This window comes from Bactrocera neohumeralis, unplaced genomic scaffold (assembly GCF_024586455.1).
Source record: "Bactrocera neohumeralis isolate Rockhampton unplaced genomic scaffold, APGP_CSIRO_Bneo_wtdbg2-racon-allhic-juicebox.fasta_v2 cluster10, whole genome shotgun sequence".
In the NCBI taxonomy this organism is placed as follows: Eukaryota; Metazoa; Arthropoda; class Insecta; order Diptera; family Tephritidae; genus Bactrocera; species Bactrocera neohumeralis.
In genome coordinates, this window is record NW_026089623.1 from 7,937,814 (window position 1) to 7,965,295 (window position 27,482).

Below are 27,482 nucleotides of genomic sequence, written 5' to 3' on the forward strand. Positions count from 1 at the left end.
TTTGTGACTCCCCAGCGAGGGCTTTTGTAACAGGTGTTATATCACACAACAGGAAAAATGGTTGTCCAAAATGCTGCCAGGAAGGTACTTACCAAAAAAATAGAGTAAATTTTCAAAAAAAAAAGTCGGTTTCTTAAGATCGGATACAACGTTTATGTTACGTTCAAATCCTGCGCATCATTTGGAAGATTTCAAATTCAAAAAGAGCATTTTGGAAGAATCAGATTTTGGGATGGTTTCTCAGTTTCCCCTTGATAGTATGCACTTAGTCGACTTAGGAGTAACAAAGAAATTACTTAAACTTGCAACAAAAAAGGCCAATCATACTATTATTAACGAAAAGCTTGACTATGTCTCTAAATTTATCCCATCAGAGTTTGGCCGCATATCTAGAAGTTTAGATGAGATTCATAATTGGAAATCGACTGAGTTTAGGCAGTTTTTGCTTTATTCTGGTATATTCGTTCTTAAAGATTGTATCAGTACCGATCAATACTATCACTTCCTGCTGCTACATAGTAGTATTCGACTTTTGTCAAATGAAAAATCTCACCGAATCGAAGCCGATATTGCCCAACAAATGCTAACAGATTTCCTCAATATTTTTGGAATTTTATATGGTGATGAAATGGTTAGCTTTAATATTCATGGACTACTTCACTTGGCAGATTGCGTAAAACAGTTTGGACCATTAGATTCTTTTTCAGCGTATCGTTTCGAAAACTATATGCAGAATATAAAAAAAAAATTGTAAATAAACCCAATAAAACTCTACAGCAAATATATCTTAGACTTCATGAAAAACAGGGTATTGAATCAAATTCAGAGAATGTGCCAAAATTTGCATCATTTGATTTAAATCCCAACAAGCAGAAAGATAGTTTTTGTTTTAGTGAGTTGACAGAACCAATGAAGGTATTTAATGTCATAAAGTCTCAACAGTCGTATCAAATTGTCTGCAAAGTTTTCAGAAAGACTGAAAACTACTTTAATGAACCTGTAGAATCGTCAAGTGGCCTAGGAATTGTAGTCGCAAGTGAGTTAGATGAAGAAATGGTAACAGTTCCTATCGAAGACATTGATTTCAAATACTTTTCTATTCCTATCGAAGAGAAATATTTGCTAATACCACTTTTACACCATCTTTTTAACACATTTTCCCATTAACCACTGATTTGCACATTCCACTTTCAATTCCACAACTTTCAAATTTAATATACAATTTTGGTTTTACTAATATAACCAAAACTGTATATAAATGCAATATAATAAAAAACATAATAACAAATATAAAACATCATAAAAAATATACAGTATTGTTCATATGTTAAGCAACAAACTCCAAATGCAATATGTTGAACGACATTTTAACAATACTGTATATTTTTATGATGTTAACCTAATATAATTAATAAAATATAATATAATAATAATATAATTATTATATATACAAATGAGTAACATATTCGAGACGCAAGATGAAGGTGGTAAGTTAAAAGGAAAATACTCATCGAAATAAGTATTAATATATTAAAAATTATTAATTTTTTAGTAGAGATTCCAATCGTTGAGAGGATTGAGCGGCGCCAATATTCAGTGGGAATATCAAGCTTCTAATAAAATATACTATATATTAACTTTTTAAATTTAAGATATACTTGAAGCGTTAAAAACGATCATTGCGAGCCAAAAGAATATTCAGGAAAGGCTGGAAAAATTGGAGGAAAATGTATGTATTTATAACTTTGCAGAACCAAAAAACGCTTAGTGAAGGGCAATCGTCACTGGTTCACAACCAAACTGCAATATTTGAAAAACTGAATGAGATGGAGTCGAAAGTAAGTGTTTTACAATATTGTATGTACACTCAGTAATAAAAGTAAATCTAAGACTTTATTTATATCTTTTCGTCTAAATTTATTTCTTAGATTGTCGAAAAGGCTGAGTATGCAAAGTTCTTTTAAAACGAGTTGAGCAGTCAGTGTGCCGCATGACCGGCGAAGTGACTGATAAAGAGCTGGACGACGTCGCTAGCACTTTTCCGATGGAGTCGCAAGCAATAGTTGCGGAAGTGGAGGATAGACTGCAAAGCCAGGACTATGCCCAAACAATGGTAACCTAAAAAATAAAATATAATAAGTTTACTACTAGTTACAATACTTTTACTTCTTTTAAGACTACATTCCTTCACAAACTTAAAGGCGCCAGTGATAATGTGGCTGACGTAATGCCTAAGGTTTTCTCGGATGAGCTCTTGGAAGGTTACAATTGGTATGGCAGGTGGAGCAAGAAATCTCTATGCAAGTTGGCGCTGGTTGATACCATTTTAAGAAGTACATACATATACATACATAATTGCAACTTAATGTTTACTTAAAATGTTTACTAATATATATTTTTCTTTTAATTTAGATGTGTTTCAACAACAAGGGTGTAGGAGTTTCGAGCAAAATATAAAGCGAGCAATACTGCTCAGCCATCATAGGTTAAAGCAGCGCACTTATTTACAAAAAAACAGGAAACAATAATTAAATTTAAAGTACGATCAACTAAACCCAAAATATGAAGCTTTAATTTTACATTCATTTTTTTTACTTTTTGTACAATGAATTAATTAATATTATATGAATTAAAATTAATTTAATTTTTTCTAAATAAAATAAATTACATTAAATTAATAAATGCATAATTTTTACATATGCTTACATCACATATGATTGTCACAACTGCATGATATTTACATCATATGTGATAGTCACACATGCCTGAATTTCACATCACATATAATTGTCACAACTGCATGATATTTACATCATATGTGATAGTCACACATGCAGGATGTTGGCATCAAGCATAACAGACATTCATGACAGAGATTTATATCATTAATGACACAAATTTTTATTCTAAATACCGTTGGAGTGAGCAGTATAGCTATATGTTGTTCAGGTTGTTAAACCTAGTATGTAAGAAAGAAATGCAATATCACATATATACAAAAGTTTTTGTCAACTTTTTCATATTGCCCTTAAAAATGTGATAGAAACTTGCACTGAGCCAGTGACAGAAAATTGTGTCACTAGTGAATGTCATATGATTGATCATTTGATTATCATCGTTCTTGTAGGGTATACATATATAGCTGCTACTTACCCCCTAGCGTCAACGACGAAGAATATCGTCGTATTATCGACAACCTAGTGCCCGATGCCAGATGCAAAACGAAAGTTACAATAGCTGGTGACTTTAATGCCTGGGCTATCGAGTGAGGATGCAAAAGAACCAACAGCAGAGGAAAAGCTTACTAGAAGCTTTTGCCTCTCTTGATCTGGAGCTGTTAAATGCTGGCAACCAATGCACATTTAACAAAGGTGGCCGACAATCGGTGATAGACCTAACGTTTGTACACTCGAGCTTGGTTCGCAAATCTCACTGGGAAATTAGTGATCATTACACTTTTAGCGGTCACTATGCAATCATATTCGAAATAAATACCACACACGAACGACAGCGTTTACCAACCCTACACCCACACCTTTTTGAAGAAGTCTTCAGACCAACTACTCTTACCGACAATTTGTTGTCGGCTAACAAAGCTGCTTCCTCGATTATGAGCTGTATTAAGAGTGCATGCGACACTAACACCATTCCCCAGTGTATTGGAGGAATGACACGATCGCCAGATTACGCAAAGAATGCCAGCAAGCAAGGCGATTATACCAAAGGTCACGTGGTACACCTGAATACACCACTCTCCAAAAACACTTTAAGGACAAAAGGAAATTACTAGCAAGCAGGAATGTTTCCTTAAACTGTGCGACGATGTTGAAAACAACGCTTGGGGACTCGCTTATTAAACGGTAATGGGAAAACTCCGCACTGGCGGGCAAATGCCAACCTCCCCCTCAACGATTGAGAGAATAGTTTCGGTGCTCTTTCCTATTCCACCCCCACTCCATCAGGAGATCGTGAGAGTACCACAAAGCCAGGTTATTCCGGCTGTTTCGAATGAAGAAGTCCGAGAAGCATGCAAACGGTTAAACCCATCTAAAGCGACGGGCCCAGATGGAATTCCGAATATAGTGCTAAAAACAGGGATTGCTAAAAACATAGACCCCATTCGAACTATGTATAATACATGCATCCAGGTAGGCCGCTTTCCCACCATATTGAAAAGACAAAACCTGATATTATTGCCGAAACCTAACAAACCAATGACCGAACCGTCCCACTTCCGGCCCCTTTGCATGTTAGACTCCGCTGGAAAGATTCTGGATCGGATCATATACCAACGGCTAAATAAGGCAATCAACGATGCCGGTGGGTTATTACCCAACCAATTCGGATTCTGAAAGGCAAGATCCACAATTGCAGCTGTAAATCTAGTAAAGACCCTGGCTGAACGGGCTATAAGTGGGAAAAGATGGAAAGGAGGCACAATACAGTACTGTATGGTTGTAACCCTGGATGTAAAGAATGTCTTTAACTCGGCATCCTGGCACAGTATACTGAGTGCACTAAAAAGCTTCTCCGTGCCTCTATACCTTTACAACATAATAGTAAGCTATTTCGAGGATAGAACTTTGAGCTATAACACAAGCGAAGGCTCTAAAAAATATAAAGTCTCTGGTGGAGTACCCCAAGGATCTGTTCTTGAGGTGCTACTATGGAACGTCACGTAGATGGAGTACTGCGACTGAAAGTACTCAAAAACGTTCATATTATTGGGTTCGCAGACGATATCGCTGTTGTGGTTATAGAAAAACTCATAGACGATATAGTTTCGATAACCAACAGAACAATAGAGATAATAAGCGATTGGCTTGAAACTAATGAACTGAACCTAGCCGAGAGCACCTAACTCAAATTCGCACAGGACATGGCTGCTTCAAAGCATATTTGAGACGATTCGGGAACGAAAATAACGACACATGTGATTATTGCGGAAGCGATACCGTCGAAAATGTGGAACACACATTTTTCTATCGCCCAAAATATAATTATGAGAGGAAACACTTAAAAAATGCGTTCGGTGTAGACCCAACTCCCGATAACTTCGTAAGCCAAATGGTCGAATCGGTAGAGAAATGGAAAGCTGCTTGCGAAGTTGTAGCCAGTGTTATGAAATCCCAAAATGCCAGCGAACAGCGGCGGAGAAGAGAGCTGTTAAATGTAACGGACAACCACGACTCTAACACACAAACATTGACGTTACGGGAAGGGTTGGCGACGAACAATGTACGAGGGCGTTATCAGACCAACAGAGCTGGGGCCAAGTAAATGCAACTTGTAACTGAATGCATTTTGACCATCACGTACGCATGAGTGTCACTCAACCATCCTCCCGACGTAATACTTGACGGTGGTACCGGGGGGAACGCTACATGACGGTAGGAGGTTTAGTTCGGATTGAAGTTCCACACTGACATGGGGTCCAGGCTTTCGATGCTTCCTCCTCGTAAAAACAAAAAAAAAACATACATACATGTATATTAGGGTGTCCGTTATTTACCAATTTGGATATTTTTGACGAGACGCCCCCAAAAATTTTAGTTTTCCATCTAAAAAAAAATATCAGACCATAAAAAGCCCTTAATTTTCATAATAAACCTTGCCCCAAACACGATACATTTCCCATTGAAATTACATGGGATTTTGCCACTTTTTACAAATATTTTTTTTTCTCTGGAACTGTCTCGTTTATAGGACTAAAAAAGTGATATTCTTATACAGAATTGAATGCTCTACAAAAAACGTCTGGACAATTTTTCGATATACTCACCACTTTAAAAGTTATTCAAGGTTAAAGTTAACTTTTGGGTAACTTCTGGGTAACTTCTGGGTAATTTCTGGAATTTTCGAACTTTTACGGCAAATTGAATTTTTTTTTGTAAAATTCAATTGTTTATTCTAAAAAATATAATTTCTTTGATGTTTCGGCAAAAAACTTTGAAACATGAAGAGTAATTAAGCACATGTTGTTAACGATTAATAATAAATTCATTTAATTTATATGAGTTATATGAGTTATACTGTGCAATTTGGCATCACCATTATCCAGGTACACGCTGCCCTATCTGGCATCACCATGATCAGGTGACTCATTTTCGTTTCGGCATTTCTACCGTTGTTTGGGTCAGACCATTGTGCAGTATACAAAAACCACTAGAAGCACGATTATCAGGTGATGCGTTTTAGCTTGCCACATCATACGATTATACTGTTCTTTGGTCAGACCATTGTCCCGTATGCAATAACAACATTATTATTTTCGCCAGTTCGCTTGCATATTATTTTTCTATATAAGATTGAGTTAAACATAGAATTGTGCTTAGTTGTCCTTCAAATGAATTGGATGGTACCTGGAGAGTACTCCATAAATAAAAACTTAAAACCTCCATTCACATTAACCATCGAAATAAAGTAAAAATTTGAGCAGTGTATTAACCATTATCAATTTACACTTATTTTTAAAAATGAGTGACAATCAATCGATGAATCTGAGGAGTAATCTATTTATGATTGGAAAAAGGATGAGTTCTCTCAATAAAAAAAAATTACCAACGAATAAACAGGTTTTGCAACTCTTATATCATCACTCAAGAAATCTCAAAAAATCAATCGATGACAGCGTTGTAAGTGTTATAAGTGAAGTTAGAGAGATTTGGAATATAGCGGAGATTCCAACGCAAATTATTTCACGTTGTAAATTAAAATTGAAAACTCTCCATAAAGAGTACAGGAATGCTCAAAAACACGTCCACCGACCTAAAGAAACCAAAGAGAAAAATTTTTCCAGTACACTCAACCAATTATTTGATATAGCTCATGGTAACGTTTTTGAATTAATTGGTGAGGAAAAGAAACAATTTTTGATTGATCAACGATCTCAACGGATTTTTCATCTCACAGCCGCAAAAATTAATGAAACAACAAATGAAATTGGTAATTTGAATCACAATTAAATAATTAGTTTCATTAATTGACTATTTTAAAATTATTTATTCTAATGTATTAATTTTTGATTAAATATATAATTGTAGCTGAGGTTCTTTTATCACCTGAAAATAACAATCAAGTTGGTGATGAAAACAAAGTTGTAACTCAAGCTGACACTTTTACGACAGATCCTATTTCAAAAAGTGGAAATGATCAGACATCTGGTAAGCTAAAAATTTTATTTCATTCTCTTTAAATCACCATTTTGATTTTTGTTAAAATATAACATTCTGAAGTGTTAACAAAATATAAAGCCATTGTAAGGTATTCAGAAAATGTAAAACCATGACACTAAAATCGTTTTACTTCTGCTTAGATATCGATGCACTGTGCTCGTCAGGAACTCCGGATTTCATGAAATCCAGTGGCGAAACTGTGAGCAACTCACAGTCAACATTAGTGTCAGAGTTTGAGGGAACTGGAAGATATTACAAGCCAAAAAATATCCGAGGAACTACCAGTATTTTTACTGATGATGTTGTTGCTGCCTTTGACAGCTGTAAAATTTCTTATCGAGGATCGGTTCGACTTGTTTCAGCTTTGGCACCAGCTCTAGGATTGAATCCTCATGTTCTTATCTTGAATAAAAGTTCTTATCATGGGTTACGGTCAAAAATTAGAAAAAAAATGGCTGAAAATATTAAAATTTTGTTTGGTGAAAGTGTAGTTGATAGTGGAGTGATTCATTGGGATGGAAAATTGATTCCTGATAGTATGACTTCAGAGCGCATTGAACGACTTCCTATTATAATTAGTTTTAATGGGCAGGAAAAATTGCTCGGAGTGCCTGCATTGTCAGATGGACATGGTTTTACACAAGCTGAGGAAATATATAACACGATTTGCGAGTGGGGATTGAATAAGGCTGTCAAAGCACTCTGCTGCGATACCACGAATTCGAATTTCGGCTTCAGAAAAGGAGCTGCTGTGATTCTTGAAAGTAAAATGGAGACTGACTTATTATACCTTCCTTGTAGGCATCATATCTATGAATTGGTGTTATCTAGTGTTTACTCCACAAAAATGCCAGGTACAACCGGACCTAATGTAGCACTGTTTAAGAATTTTCAAAGCCAGTGGAATTCTATTGACAAAACAGATTATAAACCTCTACAAAAAAACGGAATAAAAAAAATGTTAAAAGATAAAATACCGGAAACAAGTTCGAAAATCGATGAATTGCTTAAAACTAGTTCACCTCGTGATGACTACAAAGAACTACTAGAATTAAGCAAAATATTTTTAGGCACTATGGAAGTTGAGAAAACGAAATTTTACAAACCGGGGGCTTTTCATCATGCTCGATGGATGGCGAAAGCCATTTACAGTTTAAAAATATACATCTTTCGGAACAGTATTAAATTAAGCGCTGAAGATGAAAAAAGTTTGTACGAGATTTCATTATTTATTGTTTTTATTTACGTACCTTATTGGTACTCTGCTCCTTTAGCTGCAGCTGCACCAGATCAAGATATTAAATTTATAAAATCTGTTTACAATTATAGAATGATAGATAAAGATTTGTCTAATGCCATTCTTCAAAAATTTCGAAACCATTTATGGTACTTGAGTCCTGAAGCAGCGGCCTTATCATTTTTCGATAAAAATATATCTCTCAGCGTCAAGAAAAAAATGGTTAAGGCTTTAAAAGTCAGTAAAGGCGAACAGTTTGAGATTCCTAAACGTTTCATCTTTAATGTGGAAGATTTTAAATGGTTCACAAATAAAACTATTGATTATTTTATAAATTCAAATTCTTTAAAATTTTTCGAAAGATTTAATATTGATACTAGATTTTTGCAATTAAGTTGTACTGAGTGGTTAGAGGATCCAGAATATGTGAGAGGCTTGGAAATTGTAAAAAAATTGCGAGTTGTTAATGATTCAGCAGAGAGGGCTGTAAAATTAGCCGAAGAATATGTTAATATTTTAGCAAGAAGTGAAGAAGAAAAACAATATGTAATTCAAGTTGTATACGAGTATAAAAAAAAGTATTCAAATGTAACTAAGGAATGTTTAATAAAGGAAATCTGAGTACTCAAATGGTTTAAATTTGATTTGATTTGCAAATTTTTCTTATTTTTTATCTTAAAACTATAAGCATAATATATTTGTTAGAATAAGCAATTGAATTTTACAAAAAAAAATTCAATTTGCCGTAAAAGTTCGAAAATTCCAGAAATTACCCAGAAGTTACCCAGAAGTTACCCAAAAGTTAACTTTAACCTTGAATAACTTTTAAAGTGGTGAGTATATCGAAAAATTGTCCAGACGTTTTTTGTAGAGCATTCAATTCTGTATAAGAATATGACTTTTTTAGTCCTATAAACGAGACAGTTCCAGTGAAAAAAAATATTTGTAAAAAGTGGCAAAATCCCATGTAATTTCAATGGGAAATGTATCGTGTTTGGGGCAAGGTTTATTATGAAAATTAAGGGCTTTTTATGGTCTGATATTTTTTTTTAGATGGAAAACTAAAATTTTAGGGGACGTCTCGTCAAAAATAATCAACTTGGTAAATAACGGACACCCTAATGTATATACAAACATAGTGCATAGTGCACTAGTAAATCAGTGTTTAGGGGATGATATACAAACCAAACTCTGTCGATCATTTTAATCATTGAAGCATGAGTTTGCATCACTTTGGGTATCTTCTGCTGATACGAACGTTCATAAACAAATCAAGTAGAAGCTGATCGCTAGTGATTCAAAGTTTTTCTTTATCGCTGATTTGAAGACCAACAGTGCGCTTCGTGTACATGAACTGAACTGACAGAATCAGACAGAGTAACGGATCAGTACTTAAGTTTTAACAAAAATTTATTACTCGTTGTAGTTCTCTGGTACACCAGTGCCGAGTTCTAAGGTGAGTGGCTAAATCGAAGTAAGTAAACATTGGTCCTTCGAACCATAGTGAAAGGCACTATGGAAAAATACAAAAAAAAATAAATAAAAAAAAAAAATTGTGCTGAGTGACAAATAAGTGCATATTTTTAACATACGCCAAGTGAACAAACTTGGAAAAACAAAAAAAATCTAATAAAATTCCACAAAAAAAAAACAAACAAATTGTGCTGGGACAAAAGTGCAGTTAAAACAGTGAAAAAAAAGTGTAGTGCAGTGGCGACATACATACATACATATACACACATACACATAAGTGCGAAACTAGGCAAAACATTTGCCTTCCAGAAGAAGAAAAAAAAACCAAAAACGAAAGTGCAAACTAAAAATACATATACATACATACATATAATAAAAAGAGCGGGCGCGAAATAAAGCAATAAATGACATATCGGGCGCGAACCGGTTCAAACAACAAAAAATATACATCATACATAAATAACCACCAAAAAACGGGCGCGAAGTAATACAAAACTAAAAAATTTTTTAAACAACATCACCATCTCATCGAAATTCACCTCAACAAAAGGACTAGGAGAAGAGACACCAAAAACGCACACTCTGGGAGAAGAGGCCAAACGCGCACACTCAAGACTACGTACATACATACACTCAAATTGTCCCCAAAACTCCTGGTGGAAATACAAGTGAGTTAGCTGTATCGTTCCTATTATTTATATTATATACATACATATGTATGTATGGTTTTTTTAATAAAAAACAAAACAAAGGTCAACAATTTAAAACATACATATAAATTTGCGCTTCTAACCAACCGTTAGAAAAAAAAAAACAAACTGTTGCCAAACTGTTTTAGTATTCGGCTATTTCCCGGTAAAAACCGAAATACCGCTAAGAAACAAAACAGTTTGGTAATGCGTACAATAAAAAAAAATTGCCGCTAAATGCTTACAGTTGTGTGAAAACACAAAAATAATTTCAAGAACAAAAATATTTCAAGTATTTACTTGCACCAATTTCCAGCGGTACCCCTTATACTTAATCAAGTATAAGCAGGACTTCTTAAAATAAGCGACGGCGAATAATAAACAGACGAAAGAAAGGAAATAACAGAATATGTTAAGACCAGCGTTTAAAAAACTGCGGCAAGTTTCAGTTCATATGATTTTGCTTCTGCTACTGCTTCTGAAAAAATCAGAAGTCGCAGTCGAAGCCTAGACAAAAATCAAACAGCTACGAAAATCAGAAATCAGCATAAGTCGCCGTTATTCGTTTTTCTGCTTTCTGCTTTGCTGTAGCTTTCGATCGTATACATAAGTTGCCGCAGCAGCTATCGACAATTTTTGACAGTCGTCGGCAGTCACAGTCGCGAAAAGTAATGCTTTCGACTTTTTGCTACTTTTGATTTTTGTCGCTGTTGCTTTCGATCAGCAGCGTAAGTCGAAAAAAGCAAGAAGCGTCCGATTCGTGGAAGTCACCGGCAGTCGCCGTCTTGTTCTTTTTGCTCTTTTGCTTTTACTTGCAATTAGAAGTTCGAGGCATTCGACTTATTGTTGCTTTTGATTTTTGATTTTGACGCTGCTGCTTTCAATTAGCAGCATAAGTAAAACAAGCAGCTGAGAAAAGAAGTACATACAAATGTATATTTTTATAAAAACTTCAATGATTAAACGTGTATGTACATATATTAAAAAAAAAACATTATAATTTTAAATTATTCATCTTCAAAAAGAGGCAAGGTGTCGATGGCATGGTCCAAAAAACTGGGATTTAGTTTGACCAATAATATGTTCTCAAGAACATCCTGGCTTAAGCGGTTGCGGTAGTCAGTAAGCACCAGTCTGAGCGCGGAGAATGCTCGTTCGATTGATACCTGTTATAAAATAATCAAAAGAATAAAAATGCTTCAATTAATTACGTCATTCGCATTTTTACCTGAGTTGGTGGCACAGCATAACAAACATTACTTATGGCGTATAACGCCTGATCTGTGTACTGCTTTTCCTTCCAGTAAGTTAATACGTCAGTGTCAAGCCTTTGATATGGAAGCTGGAGATTTTCAATTTTGGAATAAACATCCATAGTACTGGTTCCTTCTTCATCAAAAAAATAATTTTCCATTTGAGTTTTGGAGGAATTCGGAGTTGTGCACATATTGCCAGTAGGGTAAAAACTAAATAGTCTGTCCCAAATGTATTTCAAATGAATGATTGCATCATTTTTTTGTTGCAAGGACAATATATGCTGAAACCGGGGATCCAAAAACAAGCACGAAATTAAAAATTTGTTTTTTAACAATATTTCGGTTCGTTTTTCTATAGAACTTATAATTTGATTTCCAATCGTTTTTGTTAATTGCTGACTTGATTCTCTTACTATTTTCTCTGTAGATATTTTCAGCTTAAGCCATTGGGCGTAGAGATTACTGTAATGCAATTGTTCCTCTTGAAATTTTTTTATTGTTTTTTACAAGGGGCTAAACACTTTGCAATAAGTCTCAATAAATTCCCAAAACGATGAACTTATATCAAAATTTTCTTCCGGTGTTTTGTTTTTAATGGATTCAATTTTGCTTAAAATGTCTTTCGCTTCTATCAAGTTTTCTAACATTGTAAAGGTAGATCCCCATCTGGTTGGACAATCAAGTTGTGGCATTTTAAATTTTTTCAGTTCAAATATTTCACGATACCCGTTAGACGTTTTTTTATATATTTTGTCAAATTTCTGCAATTCAATAACGACTTCAATATGTCCAATGACTTAGTCACATCAATAGCAACCAGTTGCGCTGTATGTGCAGCACAACGACAAACTTGTATATTGCCTATTAATACATGTGGTATGGTTTCTACACATTCAATTTTGTTTAGATATTCCTCGTTGGTGCACTCTTCGTCGTCATTTTCAATATATTCCTCGAAAACAAATGATAAAATATTGGTTGTTTTAACCATATTTGCTCCGTTGTCAGAAGTAATGGAGACGATTTGATTTAAATTAATACTATAAATATCAAGCACTTTCACCACCTCAGCTGCAAGATTTTTCGCTCCACTCGACCCTTGTCCTTTCAACTCAATCATTCCCAAGATAACAGATTTTATTTTAGCCGCACTTATAGATATATTGAGCACTAATTCCGAAAATATTTCTTGACATTCGTGTTGCACTGTCAATTTTTAAAGATAATAGTATGTTTTTAAGTTTATTTGTTATGTCAGCCACTATTTCTAATGTATTTTTGCAGTTTGCTGCATTTAATGTCATTTTTTTTCCATCTGCACTTTTAAGACCTTCACAAATTGGATCGACGATATTTCGCATGTTTTGTGAATTTAAAACATTAAAAGGAATGCTATTTTCCGTTATTAATCCAATGTACGATCTTAACAACTGTTTTTTGTTAACTTCAATTTTTATTTTCTTTTTCCGTGTAATTTTATTCGACGAAGTTGTTGATACCGATTCAACATTTTCAAGATTGCACAAATCGATTTTGTGCTGTTTGGTAAGATGCGTTTTTAAATTAGACACTCTATTGTTTTTAAGAGAGTTTTTGCATATATTGCATATGGCTAGACCCTCAGCTACTTTGTTCTGAAAATAATTCCACACTACACTTGGTGCCATAGCTGGTTAGGTCTTTCTCTTGCTGCAGACTTAATACAAATAATCTTAAAAACGACAATGAACAGTCAAGGAATTGAAAGCAGCAGCGTCAAAATCAAAAATCAAAAGCAACAATAAGTCGAATGCCTCGAACTTCTAATTGCAAGTAAAAGCAAAAGAGCAAAAAGAACAAGACGGCGACTGCCGGTGACTTCCACGAATCGGACGCTTCTTGCTTTTTTCGACTTACGCTGCTGATCGAAAGCAACAGCGACAAAAATCAAAAGTAGCAAAAAGTCGAAAGCATTACTTTTCGCGACTGTGACTGCCGACGACTGTCAAAAATTGTCGATAGCTGCTGCGGCAACTTATGTATACGATCGAAAGCTACAGCAAAGCAGAAAGCAGAAAAACGAATAACGGCGACTTATGCTGATTTCTGATTTTCGTAGCTGTTTGATTTTTGCGCCAGTCAAAGCATGCGACTTCTGATTTTTTCAGAAGCAGAAGCAAAAGCACTTGCATACTTTTTGATAACGCTCGCAGTTGAAGTAGCGAAGAGCAACAATATCGCGACTTCTGCTAATTCGACTGCAGTTTTTTAAACACTGGTTAAAACCAGCCATACATACATATGAGTAAATAAAATTCATCCCTGCCAACCATGAGCGGGTAAAACACCAGATAATTAGCGGGTAACATGGTGGTAAACATATAGAATGTTTCTTAAGCCTGGCAGATATTTTACCTACTCACGTACGTATACATGTGATCAGACATCTTTGTTGCGCTCATTCAGCAGTGTCATATAAAAAAGTATATCTGTCCTGCTCTAATATCCCCAATCGACGGCTGATGCAGGGTTGCATTTTCTCTTTTTAAATAACTGATGCAGGGTTGCATTTTTTGATTCCTACTTTTAAAATTTCAAACTAAACTTTTTAATTTTCAAAATTTTTATTTTATTTTATTTTTTATATGTTTACAAAAAATTTATTACAATTTATATAAATAAAAATATATTTGATTTAAAAAATATTTAATATCTGAAAAAAGATTAAATAAAGAAAAGAATTTTTAAAACCTGAAAATAAAAGAGTGGAAAAATATTATAAAACACAAATTCCTGTAAATAAAATAAAGGTTATTAAAACCTGAAAATAAAAGAGTGGAAAAATATTATAAAGGACAAATACCTGAAAATAAAATAAAGAGTATTAATACCTGAAAATAAATAATAATTACATTGAAGAAAGATTAATTGTATAAAATGATAATAATATCTGAAAAAAAAGATTAATATTATCTGAAAGAATAAAATATATTAAATACAAATAGAATTTATTCTGAAAGCCAATATTAATTAAATAAAAATAGTGATAAAATCTGAAAAGAAAGAATAATTAAATAAAAATCATAATAATATCTGAAATAAAAGAATAATATTATCTGATTATTTAAAATATAAGGCAAACATTTGTTTTCACATATTATATTGGATTGTGCAGGCCGCCTTAAACGCATAAAATACATACTTATGTACATATGTATGTAATTATTTTTGCGTATTATGTTGAACTGCGCAATCCAATTTCAAACAACACACACTTTTTCTCACATACTTACTTAACAATTTAAATTTGCTGCTTCTGATGATATTGCTGCAGCTGCTAATTCCAATGCTATAAAAACAAATGAAGTAATTATTTGCAAATTATTAAAAAAAATCATTCACTTACCTTCTTGTTGTACGAGCCTCCTTTACGATAGTACGATCACGAATGACATGCGTCTTTCAATCGTTTTTTTATTACCCTTTTTGGGATTTTCTTTTGTCACTATTGACAATAATGTTTGCATACATACATACATATGTACACGCGTACCTACTTACATATGTACGAGTATACCTATACGGTTGCATTATAAATACGTACATACATACACACGCAGAAACGCATATGGTAAATTTATACCCCGGGTACAACTTGAATAAAATAAAAATTTCTTTTTCAATTAAATCGTCAACAATTCAATACTGATCGCAGCATCTGTACGTTTTTAAACGGCGAAAAATTTATTATAATAATATAATTGAAAATTTGTACAATCGTGTATCGTCACATATGTAAATACGCATATTACTTCAAAGTCCACATTGGCATATATTCCGCAATACCCCTTGGTTTTTGATTAACAAAAAGAAGCAGGATTGCGTATTCAATACATTCAAAGACCACATTAGCACATATCCCACAAAACCCCTTGGTTTTTGGTCAACAAAAACAAGCAGGATTGTGTAGAACATAATAAAGCGTAATACATATGTACATACATGCATATGTACAAAGGTCAGTGATCTCTAAAACGAGCTCTCATTTGCACATAACAAAATAAAAGATACATAAATATATATACACACGTACATATACAGATATATACAAAAAATTATTTGTTTTTGCGGATTAATAACAAATAATTAAATAAAATTAAATTGAATACTATTGAATTACATAATTCGAAGCAAAAATAAAACAACTCTTATTCACCTTAAAAGAGTTGTCGGTTGCACAAAATCCCGATTATACGCGGCAATTAAAAGCGTTTTGGTTTGCTAATTTAATTAAAAACTCTGTTTCACGTAAAAGAGTCCTCGTCTGAACATACATACATACTTATGTATACACGAAATCTGTGGTGAAATTAAATTCAATAATTTCAGTATAAAAAAAAAAATTTTATCGATTTTCTTTGAAACTCTTACTTACAAAAGAGTCTTCTTTTCGAAATATTACATCTACATACTTGTACATATACGCAATCTGTGGTGAAATTCAATTCAATAATTTCAGAATATACATTAATTTTATTTATCTGTTTATCGATTTTCTGAAACTCTTACTTACAAAAGAGTCTTCCTTTCGAAATATCGGGTGATTTTTTAAGAGCTTGATAACTTTTTTAAAAAAAAAAAAACGCATAAAATTTGCAAAATCTCATCGGTTCTTTATTTGAAACGTTAGATTGGTTCATGACATTTACTTTTTGAAGATAATTTCATTTAAATGTTGACTCATGTGGTTTCAACAAGATGGCGCTACATGCCACACAGCTCGCGATTCTATGGCCATTTTGAGGGAAAACTTCGGAGAACAATTCATCTCAAGAAATGGACCCGTAAGTTGGCCACCAAGATCATGCGATTTAACGCCTTTAGACTATTTTTTGTGGGGCTACGTCAAGTCTAAAGTCTACAGAAATAAGCCAGCAACTATTCCAGCTTTGGAAGACAACATTTCCGAAGAAATTCGGGCTATTCCGGCCGAAATGCTCGAAAAAGTTGCCCAAAATTGGACTTTCCGAATGGACCACCTAAGACGCAGCCGCGGTCAACATTTAAATGAAATTATCTTCAAAAAGTAAATGTCATGAACCAATCTAACGTTTCAAATAAAGAACCGATGAGATTTTGCAAATTTTATGCGTTTTTTTTTAAAAAAAAGTTATTAAGCTCTTAAAAAATCACCCGATATTACATCTACAACTTGATAATACCAATCAAGTTTTTATTGAAAATTTCTGTTTTCTATTCGTCACATTTTTTTAAATGAGCTCTGACTCAAAAGACTCTAAACCAAGTCAGTTACTAAAATTCCCAAAGATGATTTCTGACGAAAAAAGTTCATGTACACCTGCAGAAGCTACACGCTCGAAGCAAGGTGCTACGAAACAGAAAAGGGGGAAAGACATATCATACTCTAAATTCATTTCTGAGAGTGACTGTCTCATAAAATATTGCAATCGATTTGCTTCTTCGCCGAATCAAGACAATTCTGAATCGGCGCTAGAAATAAAAAGCCAAACAATTGAAAATTTTTGGACACGTCTCCAGGCTGCATATGGCGCAATTGTAGATACTGACGATTCAGATCTACCAGAAAACTTTAAATCTTCTGCTTACGCCAAATTTGAAAACTGCTTAGACCAGTATGAAGACACAAAAATTATGATCGCAGATCAGCTAAAATTAATTAAAGCAGTCACACCCACTCCACCACCGAGAGTAGAGCTGCCACAAATTCAAAATCAAGAGGCAAGTTCGGGTATCCACCTCAAGGTGCCCGCTTGTGACACTGAAATTTTCCATGGTGGTTATGAACAATGGCCGTCCTTCCGGGACATGTTCACAGCTGTTTACATAAACCATCCGAAATTATGAAATGCTCAAAAGTTGTATCATTTCAGATACAAAACAAAAGGTCAAGCAGGCGTCATCGTAAAACAGTTCGCATTAAGTGACGACAATTTCCATTTGGCTTGGGAAGGTCTGAGATCAAGGTACGAAAACGAACGAATACTGGTAGATAAGCTCTTCTTCTTCTTCTTCTTCTTAATTGGCGTAGACACCGCTTACGCGATTATAGCCGAGTTAACAACAGCGCGCCAGTCGTTTCTTCTTTTCGCTACGTGGCGCCAATTGGATATTCCAAGCGAAGCCAGGTCCTTCTCCACTTGGTCCTTCCAACGGAGTGGAGGTCTTCCTCTTCCTCTGCTTCCCCGGCGGGTACTGCGTCGAATACTTTCAGAGCTGGAGTGTTTTCGTCCATCCGGACAACATGACCTAGCCAGTGTAGTCGCTGTCTTTTAATTCGCTGAACTAGATAAGCAAGTAACAATATTAATGAATTTGCCCAAAATTCAAAAGGAAACAAGTGGAGAATATATGAAACTTCAATCCACTGTTTCCAACTGTTTGTCGGTTTTAGCGACACAAAATATTCCCACAGACAATTGGGACCCTATTCTGATAAATATATGCACCGCCGCATTATCAGAAAAATCGTTATTGCTATGGGAACAATCTCTCTCACCAAGGAAAAAATGCCCCACGTGGCAGCAAATGAAAGATTTCCTAACTACCCAGTATGAAATCGCAGAAAGAGTTGATAAAAAGATAATTAAACCAAAAGGTATTTCCCACGACCTTAATAGAAGCTTCCAAAGATCCCAAGCCAGTAGCAACAACAATTCAAATAGAAGCTTCTTCAAAAAGCAAACGTTCACATCTGAACAATACAAACAAACGTCATGCGAACTGTGCACAGGGGGACATAAACCTAAATCTTGCGAGAAATTTAAGAAATTAAATATAATTGACCGAAACAATTTTGTAAAGTCAAAAAGACTTTGCACAAACTGCTTATCACATGCACACATGCTTAAAGATTGTGAAAGCAAATTTAATTGCGTTTATTGCCATAAACGACATCATTCGATTTTACACATTACCAATTTTTCCAGCTCACCCCCAAACAGCGCAAACATAAAAAGAACAACAGGTTTAGTTGCAACAACAAATTCTGAAAACTGCCAAGAAGCACCATGCTGCTCAAAGGCGTTGAAAACTCAAACGCTACACAGCGAAAATCAAAGCAGGGTACTACTACCCACAGCAGTCGTCTCCATCGAAGATCGAGGAGAACTGTTTAAGCTCAGAGCCCTAATAGACCAAGGATCACAACGATCTTTCATAGCGTCTCGAGCACAAAACAGGCTACAGTTGCCAACAAAACTGGCCAATTTTGAAATTACGGGAATGGGCGGAAGAGTTGTTCAAAACTCAAATAAAATCTGCCCCATTACCCTCTTTTCCCCCAAAACGGATAAGCGCATACAAGCAGAAGCTATTGTCTTACCGCAATTAACAAACATGCTTCCAAGATATCATATAAATAGCAAGCATTGGCAAAAGGTTTCACACCTTAAGTTAGCAGACCCCAACTGCAACACTCCCGCTCAAATAGATATTCTATTAGGCAGCGATCACATACCACAGATAATACTCGAGGGTATTGAGGAAATTACAAAAACACTTCTGGCGCAAAATACCATTTTCGGGTGGGTCCTAACTGGACTAGTTGCGGAACCAGTTGCCACGATGACAACTCAAGTTGAGGAAATCTCCAACGAATACCTCAATTCGCAAATAAGAAAATTTTGGGAGTTAGAAGAACTCCCCCCCGTATCAATCACAACCCCTGAAAATCGGTACTGTGAGAATTTTTACAAAACCACAACTACTCGATCAGATGATGGCCGGTACGTCGTACGACTACCACTGAAGCCAGAATTTCCCCGCACACTCGCCTTAGGTCATTCCCGCACCTCTGCTATCCAACAATTTTTAAGTATGGAAAAAAACCTACTTAAAAAAGGCGAGCTGAAACCAGAATATGATAGGGCCGTAGAAGAATACCTCCATTTAGACCATATGGAGGAAGTCAGCTCTGGCGAAAAAATCATACAAAGTAAATACTACTCGTTTTATTTGCCACATCATGCAGTAGTAAAGCCAGACAAAAAAACCACAAAGGTAAGAGTTGTCTTCAATGCGTCAAAATCCACTAGTTCAGGAAATTCCAAAATGACATTTTATTTACGGGACCCACGCTTCAGCCAGACCTAATGCTGCTTATCTTAAATTGGCGTATCTTCAAATACGTCTTCAACGGGGACGTCGAGAAAATGTATAGACAAATAGTCGTACATAGAAACGATCAAGATTTTCAAAGAATTATTTTCAGAAAATCCCCCACTAGTCCACTACGCGACTTTAAGTTAAAAACAGTTACCTTTGGCGTCAACTGTGCCCCATACTTAGCCTTTCGGACACTGCACGAATTGGCAGAAAACACCAAGTCAGAATTCCCTCTGGCAACCCAGGTGTTAAAAACGCAAACGTATGTAGACGACATTTTGTCTGAAAGTCACAATCTTCCACAAGCATACGAATCCTTATCACAGGTTATAAGAGCCCTTAAAACCGCAGGGTTTCCACTGAAAATGATTACTGCAAATCATTCAGATATAGTAAAACACATACCGAAAGAAAACTTGTTGGACACTATTTTCCTTAAATTCGAAAAGGAAAGTACAACAAAGACTCTGGGGATTCAATGGAATGCGATATCTGACCAGTTTTCATACACTACCGAGTCAATATCTGCATTATCCGCCATTACAAAACGCCAAATTCTATCCTCTGTGGCGAAACTTTTCGACCCCGCAGGATGGCTTTCGCTAATTATGATACAAGCGAAAATCTTGATGCAAGAATTATGGCTAGATGGGACCGACTGGGACGAACAAGTAAAACCACTTCGTTTAGAAAAGTGGTCACAGTTCGCGAGCAGTCTAAACGATATCTCACAGATACAAATCCCACGGTGGATAAACTATTCCCCCGAACACAAAGTCGAATTACACGGCTTCTGTGACGCCTCTGAGAAGGCATACTGTGCCACTTTATATGTGCGCACACAAAGCGATAACGCAACCACAAGCCACTTATTAGTAGCTAAAGCTAAGGTGGCTCCTCTAAAAACGCTAAGTCTACCTCGACTTGAGCTCTGTGGCGCCCTACTACTCGCAAAATTGGTTACCATGGTGCAGACCCACTTAAAGATGAAGAAATACAGATTCCATCTCTGGTCCGATTCTGAAATCGTTCTAGCCTGGTTGGAAAAACCACCACACGCATGGAAAACGTACATTTCTAAACGTAAGTCACAAATACTTGACCTAGTGGGGTCAGCCACTTGGCGACACGTAGCCAGTGCTGACAATCCTGCCGATTTAGGTACAAGAGGGTGCAAGCCGCTGCACCTTGCCACCACCACCCTCTGGGGGAATGGCCCCCGATGGTTAACAGAACCTCCCGATTCTTGCCCAAAATCGCCCATGCGCATTATAATTGCCCCAGAAAGTCGAAAAATCGACTGCTTTCATGCAACATTGGATGATAATAACATCCTTGAACGATTTTCATCGTTCCCTCGTGCCCTTCGAGTTATCGCCTACATGCTAAAATTCGTAGAGCGACTCAAAAATAAGATTAATGGAATTCACCCAGAAGCTAACCAATGCGATACGTTAACGCACCTAGAACTCCAAAAGGCAAAGATCGCACTAATCGCATCCACTCAAATGCGCTACTTCAGCCGCGATATCTCATTATCAAGAGAATCAAAACCCATTGATAAAAGGAGTTCAATCTTGGTTCTTAACCCATTCTTGGACACGAAAGGTTTGCTTAGTGCGAATGGCAGGCTTGCTAACTCAAGCAAGCTTTAAGTCCCACTTCAAAAAAGTAGCTGGAAACTACAAGTTTAATTATGAACAGTTCACCACACTGTTAGTGCGAATTAAAGCCGTTCTCAATTCACGGCCACTCACAACCCTCTCACAAGATCCCTCTGACTTCAGAGCCCATTCTGGCCGCACCTGAGCCAGGCGTGGGGTCGCTATCCTTATTAAATCAATGGGAGAAAATAAAAATTCTCCATCACGATTTCAGCCGCCGATGGAAGGAAGAATATATAAAGGACCTTCATAAGAGGTACAGGTGGTAAAGTCAAGAAAAGGCGCCAAAGATTGGAGATTGTGTCATCATCCATGATGACTGTCTACACCTCACCGAATGGCGGCTTGGCCGCATAGAAAAAAAAGGTGCGTGGAGTCCCTACGCGCGGATGAAGTTATACTTCTTAGTGATATTCCAAGAAATGCATATCATTTTGTATGAAAGAAATCTAGAAAACTTAAATTCACATTTTATAAATTTATTATAATTTATTATCTCCCCGAGCATGCTTTTGCCAACAAGTCGTCTTTTCGCGACGATGGCAAAAGCTAAAAATCATAAATTGCACAACTTTCTGGTGCTTCTCGCAAAAATCTGCGTCGATATGTATTCACGATCATACGTATACATACATACTTACATATTTACGCATGTTTGCAGGCGAAGCTGCTACAGCGGCAAGGGGTGACAATCGGCGGCCATTACTTTACTTATGCCATAGAAATTCTATTGCTACGAATATGGAAATGACAACGAAATAATGCAAATATGCATATTTCTAAAGGTCATTAATTTCTCTGAAGAAATGAATGATCCTGAGAAGTGTAGTCTTAACTTTTCAACGGCCAACGCAGAGCATTTCAACCAAAAGGAATTCATTCATTAAAATCACCACTCAGAAGTCGTGTTATCCGTTGTAAGCGAACGATTTTCGAAGAAACATCATTTCTAATATTCCACAAGACAAAATTAGAAATGAACTTCTTAAACCTCACGCTGTCAGATAAAACGATATACCTCGTCATCGCGGGTCGATTTCCAAAAAATGTAAATGAAGACTAACTACAGAAATAATCCTGTAAAGTATTGCCTTAATTTTTCAACGGCCAACGCAGGGTATTTCAATAAAAGGGCACATAAAATAGTTGAGAATTCGCAGAAATGAAAGAAAAAGGAGTATAACTTCAATAATGAACAAGCATACAAACATACATATGCGCAGCAGCAGCAAGGAAAGAGGTAACAATCGGCGATCCATTGTATATTTCTTTTATGCATAACCAAACCATAATTAGGACAACGCAATTCAAGTGTCAATGGTGGTGTTGGTGGTAAGCGCTTCAAAAGTGACGACGAGCACGTAGGTTCGAATCCCAACAGAATTTATTTTAAATTGAATATGTCACCAACCAAAAATTGAAACATTATTCTACAAAAACAACAACAGCATACGCATGTCAACATTGTGCTGTTGGTAGAAAAGCCGAGCTGTGCCGAAAGAAACGAAAAAGCGATCGCCGATTTTCACCGCTTCGCTTGCTGCTCGAACATCTTCGCAGACAAGGTTGCGTAGATTCATATTGAGCAAGGTTGCGCAACCTGAATCTATCGCAACCTTTTCCGAACTCGTATAAGAAGTATAACTTCAAAACTACACTACGGTTCCGACGGTCATGTACAAGTCGTTGATCTCCGCACTCAAAGCGGCATATTAACAAGACCGCTCGTGAAACTATGTTTTCTTCCACACATTGACGAAACCGCAAATAACGAAAAAACCGCCGATACTACCGTAACGCAAATAAAATAACCGAAAACCGAGCGTAATAAGCCCGGAAATAAAAAACTCGCTTAAACAAATTCGGAACCTAACGCAATGGTCGATCTGCGTGACGACCCTTTCATGCCACATAACGTGGCACGATCGCCACACACACTTTAATGACACACATTTTTAACCACATTCCTCCTCCCACACAGATTACCATGGATGTGGATATGCCAACTGTGCCAACGCCAACGGTAAGGTCAACCATAACCGTGCCGCGTCCTGTGGCAACTCCAGCGCATCGAACTCCAGCGGCAACCGCCACTGCTACCGCTCCTCGTAGTGACACGCGACCACTACCACCGTCCTCAACACCCGTAGCAGAACCTCAACGCAGCCGAAGTCCCCTATGTCGGCGCCCACACCGGCTACAACATTGTAGCATTTTCCGCAGCATGCAGCCCCTGCAACGGCAGAAGGTTGCTCAAGCTCACGGGCACTGCCTGAACTGCTTGGCAACGGTACGCACCACATAGAAGTGCACATTAGCGTGGGTCGATTCCGGACTTTTTTCGATTCGGGATTTCTAATAGTGCGGAAAAGTTGCCTTAGTACTTCCTGATTCCAATGCAACTTTTTGTTTTGAGATCGGATTGCATCTTCAACCCCAACTCCGGCCTTGAAATTTCGGAAATTTGCCTAAAATCGTGAAATTGTCTACCTAGCGCCTGAAATACGCATCTCATGGCTAAATGTATAAAACAAAAGATATTTGTCACTGTTCCCGAGATATGAGCGAAAAGGCGGCGCGCCACAGCGCAAGGTGAAAATTGTTGCAGCTCTCAGCTAACCTGTATTGGTCACCCAGAACCCACCGCGTGGAGGTGGCTGCTCTTCGGGTTCCTCCCAAGAGTATAAAATGTTCGGTTTAGCAGGTAAGTATCTCAACCTTTGAATTGCAGCATAGAGATGACGCGAGCCATCTTTGATTGAACTGTTGAATCTTATTAAGAACCACAAAGGTGGGTAAACTGTAAGTATGTACTTGACCAAAATCTTTATTTCCTTTGTTGGTTTGTCAGTAGAAATGTATAATCTCAGACTTCTATTTGCACAGGTGAGCCAGCGAGATTTGCACATGTTACTTGGATGCATCGACGCTAAATCTGAGGAACATTGACCGGAAATAACAGCTTCTGATATTTTATAGAGATAAGCTTGGTCTGTGCTAAGTTGGGTCGGATTAATTACCTCAGAAGGTAATTGGCAGGATGGAAAACTTTCAAATTTGACAACAGGCAACTTCTCACAATCAGGGAGCAGTTTACCTATGTCGCCAGAGAATGTATTTGGACTCTTTGAGACACCATCTATGTGTTCGAAAAGAGCACGAAATGGAAGTTCGTTGAAATGTAGAAGACAAACAACCCACCGTAATGGCCTACCTATTCTTTCTTCTAGTTTCCGAATGATTCCACCTTTCCAACCTGTGTTCGTGTTGGTGCCATCAGCACCGACAACTTCTAGATGTTCCACATCAACTGAATTGTCTTGTAAATGTTGCCATATAGCTTGCGTCTCATCCTCAGCTGACCCGGAAGGAGAGGTGACGTGGCCAAAGTAATGACAACCAGAATCCGCTATAAGAGAAATATGTTCCTCTTTGACAGTGTCGCGGTAGTACTTTTCACCTTCGCTGACTTGTGTAAGTGTATTGTCTTTGCGGCCGTCAAAATACAGCCCATATACAGAGTCAATACTTTCGGTATTTGGAGCTTAACTCCAACACTTTTTTTTGCCCGACTAATCTCGCATTTGTCAGTGACAAAGCTAGCCTGATCCTCTGTTATCAAACCTGCTTTTTTAGCATCCAGAAAAGCAGATGAAACAATCAAGGCCGCTGCTCTATCACTTACTCCAAATCTTTGGGCAGCTAAAGCAGTGTGTTCTAATACTAGTGTGTATTGTTTGGTTTTAGAGGATGGAAGAGAAAATTCATCATCAGCATCGTTTTTGGAAGAATCCATGTGCGACGCACCTACATTATTGTCGTCTGTATGAGAGTCTGGCTAATCTGAATGGTCACGTGTTCTAGCTGATACTTTTCTGGTAAGTGTTGATGTTGAATGACGTTTTGAAAGCTTTTCTTTACGTTAATTTTTCTTTGTAATCTTTTTTGTTTCAGGTAGATCAACACTTCCAATGCGACCAAATCTTCTGGTTCTCTGGTCCAAGAGAAATGGTTGTTCATTGATAGGAACTTTCCTTTCGTTTGGACAAGTGCAAGAAGAACAAGTAAGGAAGGGCTAAGTTCGGGTGTCACCGAATATTTTATACTCTCGCATGATAAAGTGATAATAATTTACATATTTTATTATTTTGCTGTAAAATTAATTAGATTAGATCAATTTGTGTACTTTGAGTATTGAATTGTATTTTCATTTCCTAATGTATATATTATACAGAGAAGGCATCAGATGGAACTCAAAATAGCGTTATATTGGAAAAAGGCGTGGTTGTGAACCGATTTCACCCATATTTCGTACATGTCATCAGGGTGTTAAGAAAATATTATACATATACCGAATTTCATTGAAATCGGTTGAGTAGTTCCTGAGATATGGTTTTTGGTCCATAAGTGGGCGACGCCACACCCATTTTCAATTTTCAAAAAAAGCCTGGGTGCAGCTTCCTTCTGCCATTTCTTCTGTAAAATTTAGTGTTTCTGACGTTTTTTGTTAGTCGGTTAACGCACTTTTAGTGATTTTCAACATAACCTTTGTATGTGAGGTGGGCGTAGTTATAATCCGATTTCTTCCATTTTTGAACTGTATATGGAAATGCCTGAAGGAAACGACTCTATAGAGTTTGGTTGCATAGCTGTAATAGTTTCCGAGATATGTACAAAAAACTTAGTAGGGTGCGGGGTCACGCCCACTTTTCCAAAAAAATTACGTCAAAATATGCCCCTCCTTAATGCGATCCTTATTTATGGCTTAGTTATGACACTTTATAGGTTTTCGGTTTTCGCCATTTCGTGGGCGTGGCGGGGGGCCGATTTTGCCCATCTTCGAACTTAACCTTCTTATGGAGCCAAGAAATACGTGTACGAAGTTTCATCATGATATCTAAATTTTTACTCAAGTTACAGCTTGCACGGACGGACGGACGGACAGACAGACATCCGGATTTCAACTCTACTCGTCACCCTGATCACTTTGATTTATATAACTCTATATCTGACTCTTTTAGTTTTAGGACTTACAAACAACCGTTATGTGAACAAAACTATAATACTCTCCTTAGCAACTTTGTTGCGAGAGTATAAAAATTGTATAAGTATAAGCAATGAAAACATCAAAATAAAATTAGAATGAAATAATTCTCAGCTCAATGAAGGTCTTTTCATTTCCACCCACCAGTGGTGAGGAATGACAAAACTTTGTTGAATTTTAAATATTTGGTCCTATCGAGCCTAAAAAAAAAGAGCGCAGCCAAATTTAAAAAAGCGCTGATATTATAAAAAATACAGGCAAATAAAATAAAGTAAGCCCTGTTATTAATATACAAGCAAAATTAAATGGTAAGACGGGTGTATATTCCCGTATATTAACATCATAAAAATAATAAGTGTACGTAGGGTGTATATTCCCGCATATTAACCCTATTCGTACCACGTGCTTGTGCGGACGTGGAGTACCACGTAGTGACTTAGAGTCACTCGTATAAATAAAGCGGCTTAAGTATTATTCAATTGGTTTTATTTCAATGGTTAAAGTAATTCATTACAACAAATATAAAATGCAAAGATATTTAGGGCCAATTTCACTCTCTCTAATGGAGCATTAAGTTGTAATGGAGAGTGAATAAATTGGCTCTTACATATATAAAAGAAATGAATTCATAATTAATATTAAACTACTAATAATTTTGCACACAACTCACGCATATTATAGCCTTTTGCGAGTGTTCATTGCAAACATTTTTGGTGCAAATTTGGCAACATTGCATAGAAACCCTACATTTTTTGTAGGGGCATAAGTGACATCGGCGGCGAACTGTTTTGGATGGAGGCGGTAAACACTTATTGGGGGA

The 27,482-nt window shown here is 36.5% G+C and overlaps 1 protein-coding gene and 1 pseudogene across 1 annotated transcript in view; one reads left to right on the forward strand and one right to left on the reverse strand.

Annotated features, from left to right (window-relative positions):
- Positions 1-6,208: 6,208 nt before the first annotated feature.
- Positions 6,209-27,482, forward strand: part of LOC126765166 (uncharacterized) — a 29,216-nt gene continuing 7,942 nt past the window's right edge. The window contains exons 1-3 of the mRNA XM_050482746.1: positions 6,209-6,945; positions 7,044-7,163; positions 7,316-7,677. Coding sequence (XP_050338703.1) covers positions 6,477-6,945; positions 7,044-7,163; positions 7,316-7,677 — 951 coding nt within the window. The 5' untranslated portion in view covers positions 6,209-6,476. The remainder of the gene's footprint in view (positions 6,946-7,043; positions 7,164-7,315; positions 7,678-27,482) is intronic.
- Positions 22,510-22,712, reverse strand: LOC126765625 (small nucleolar RNA U3; annotated as a pseudogene).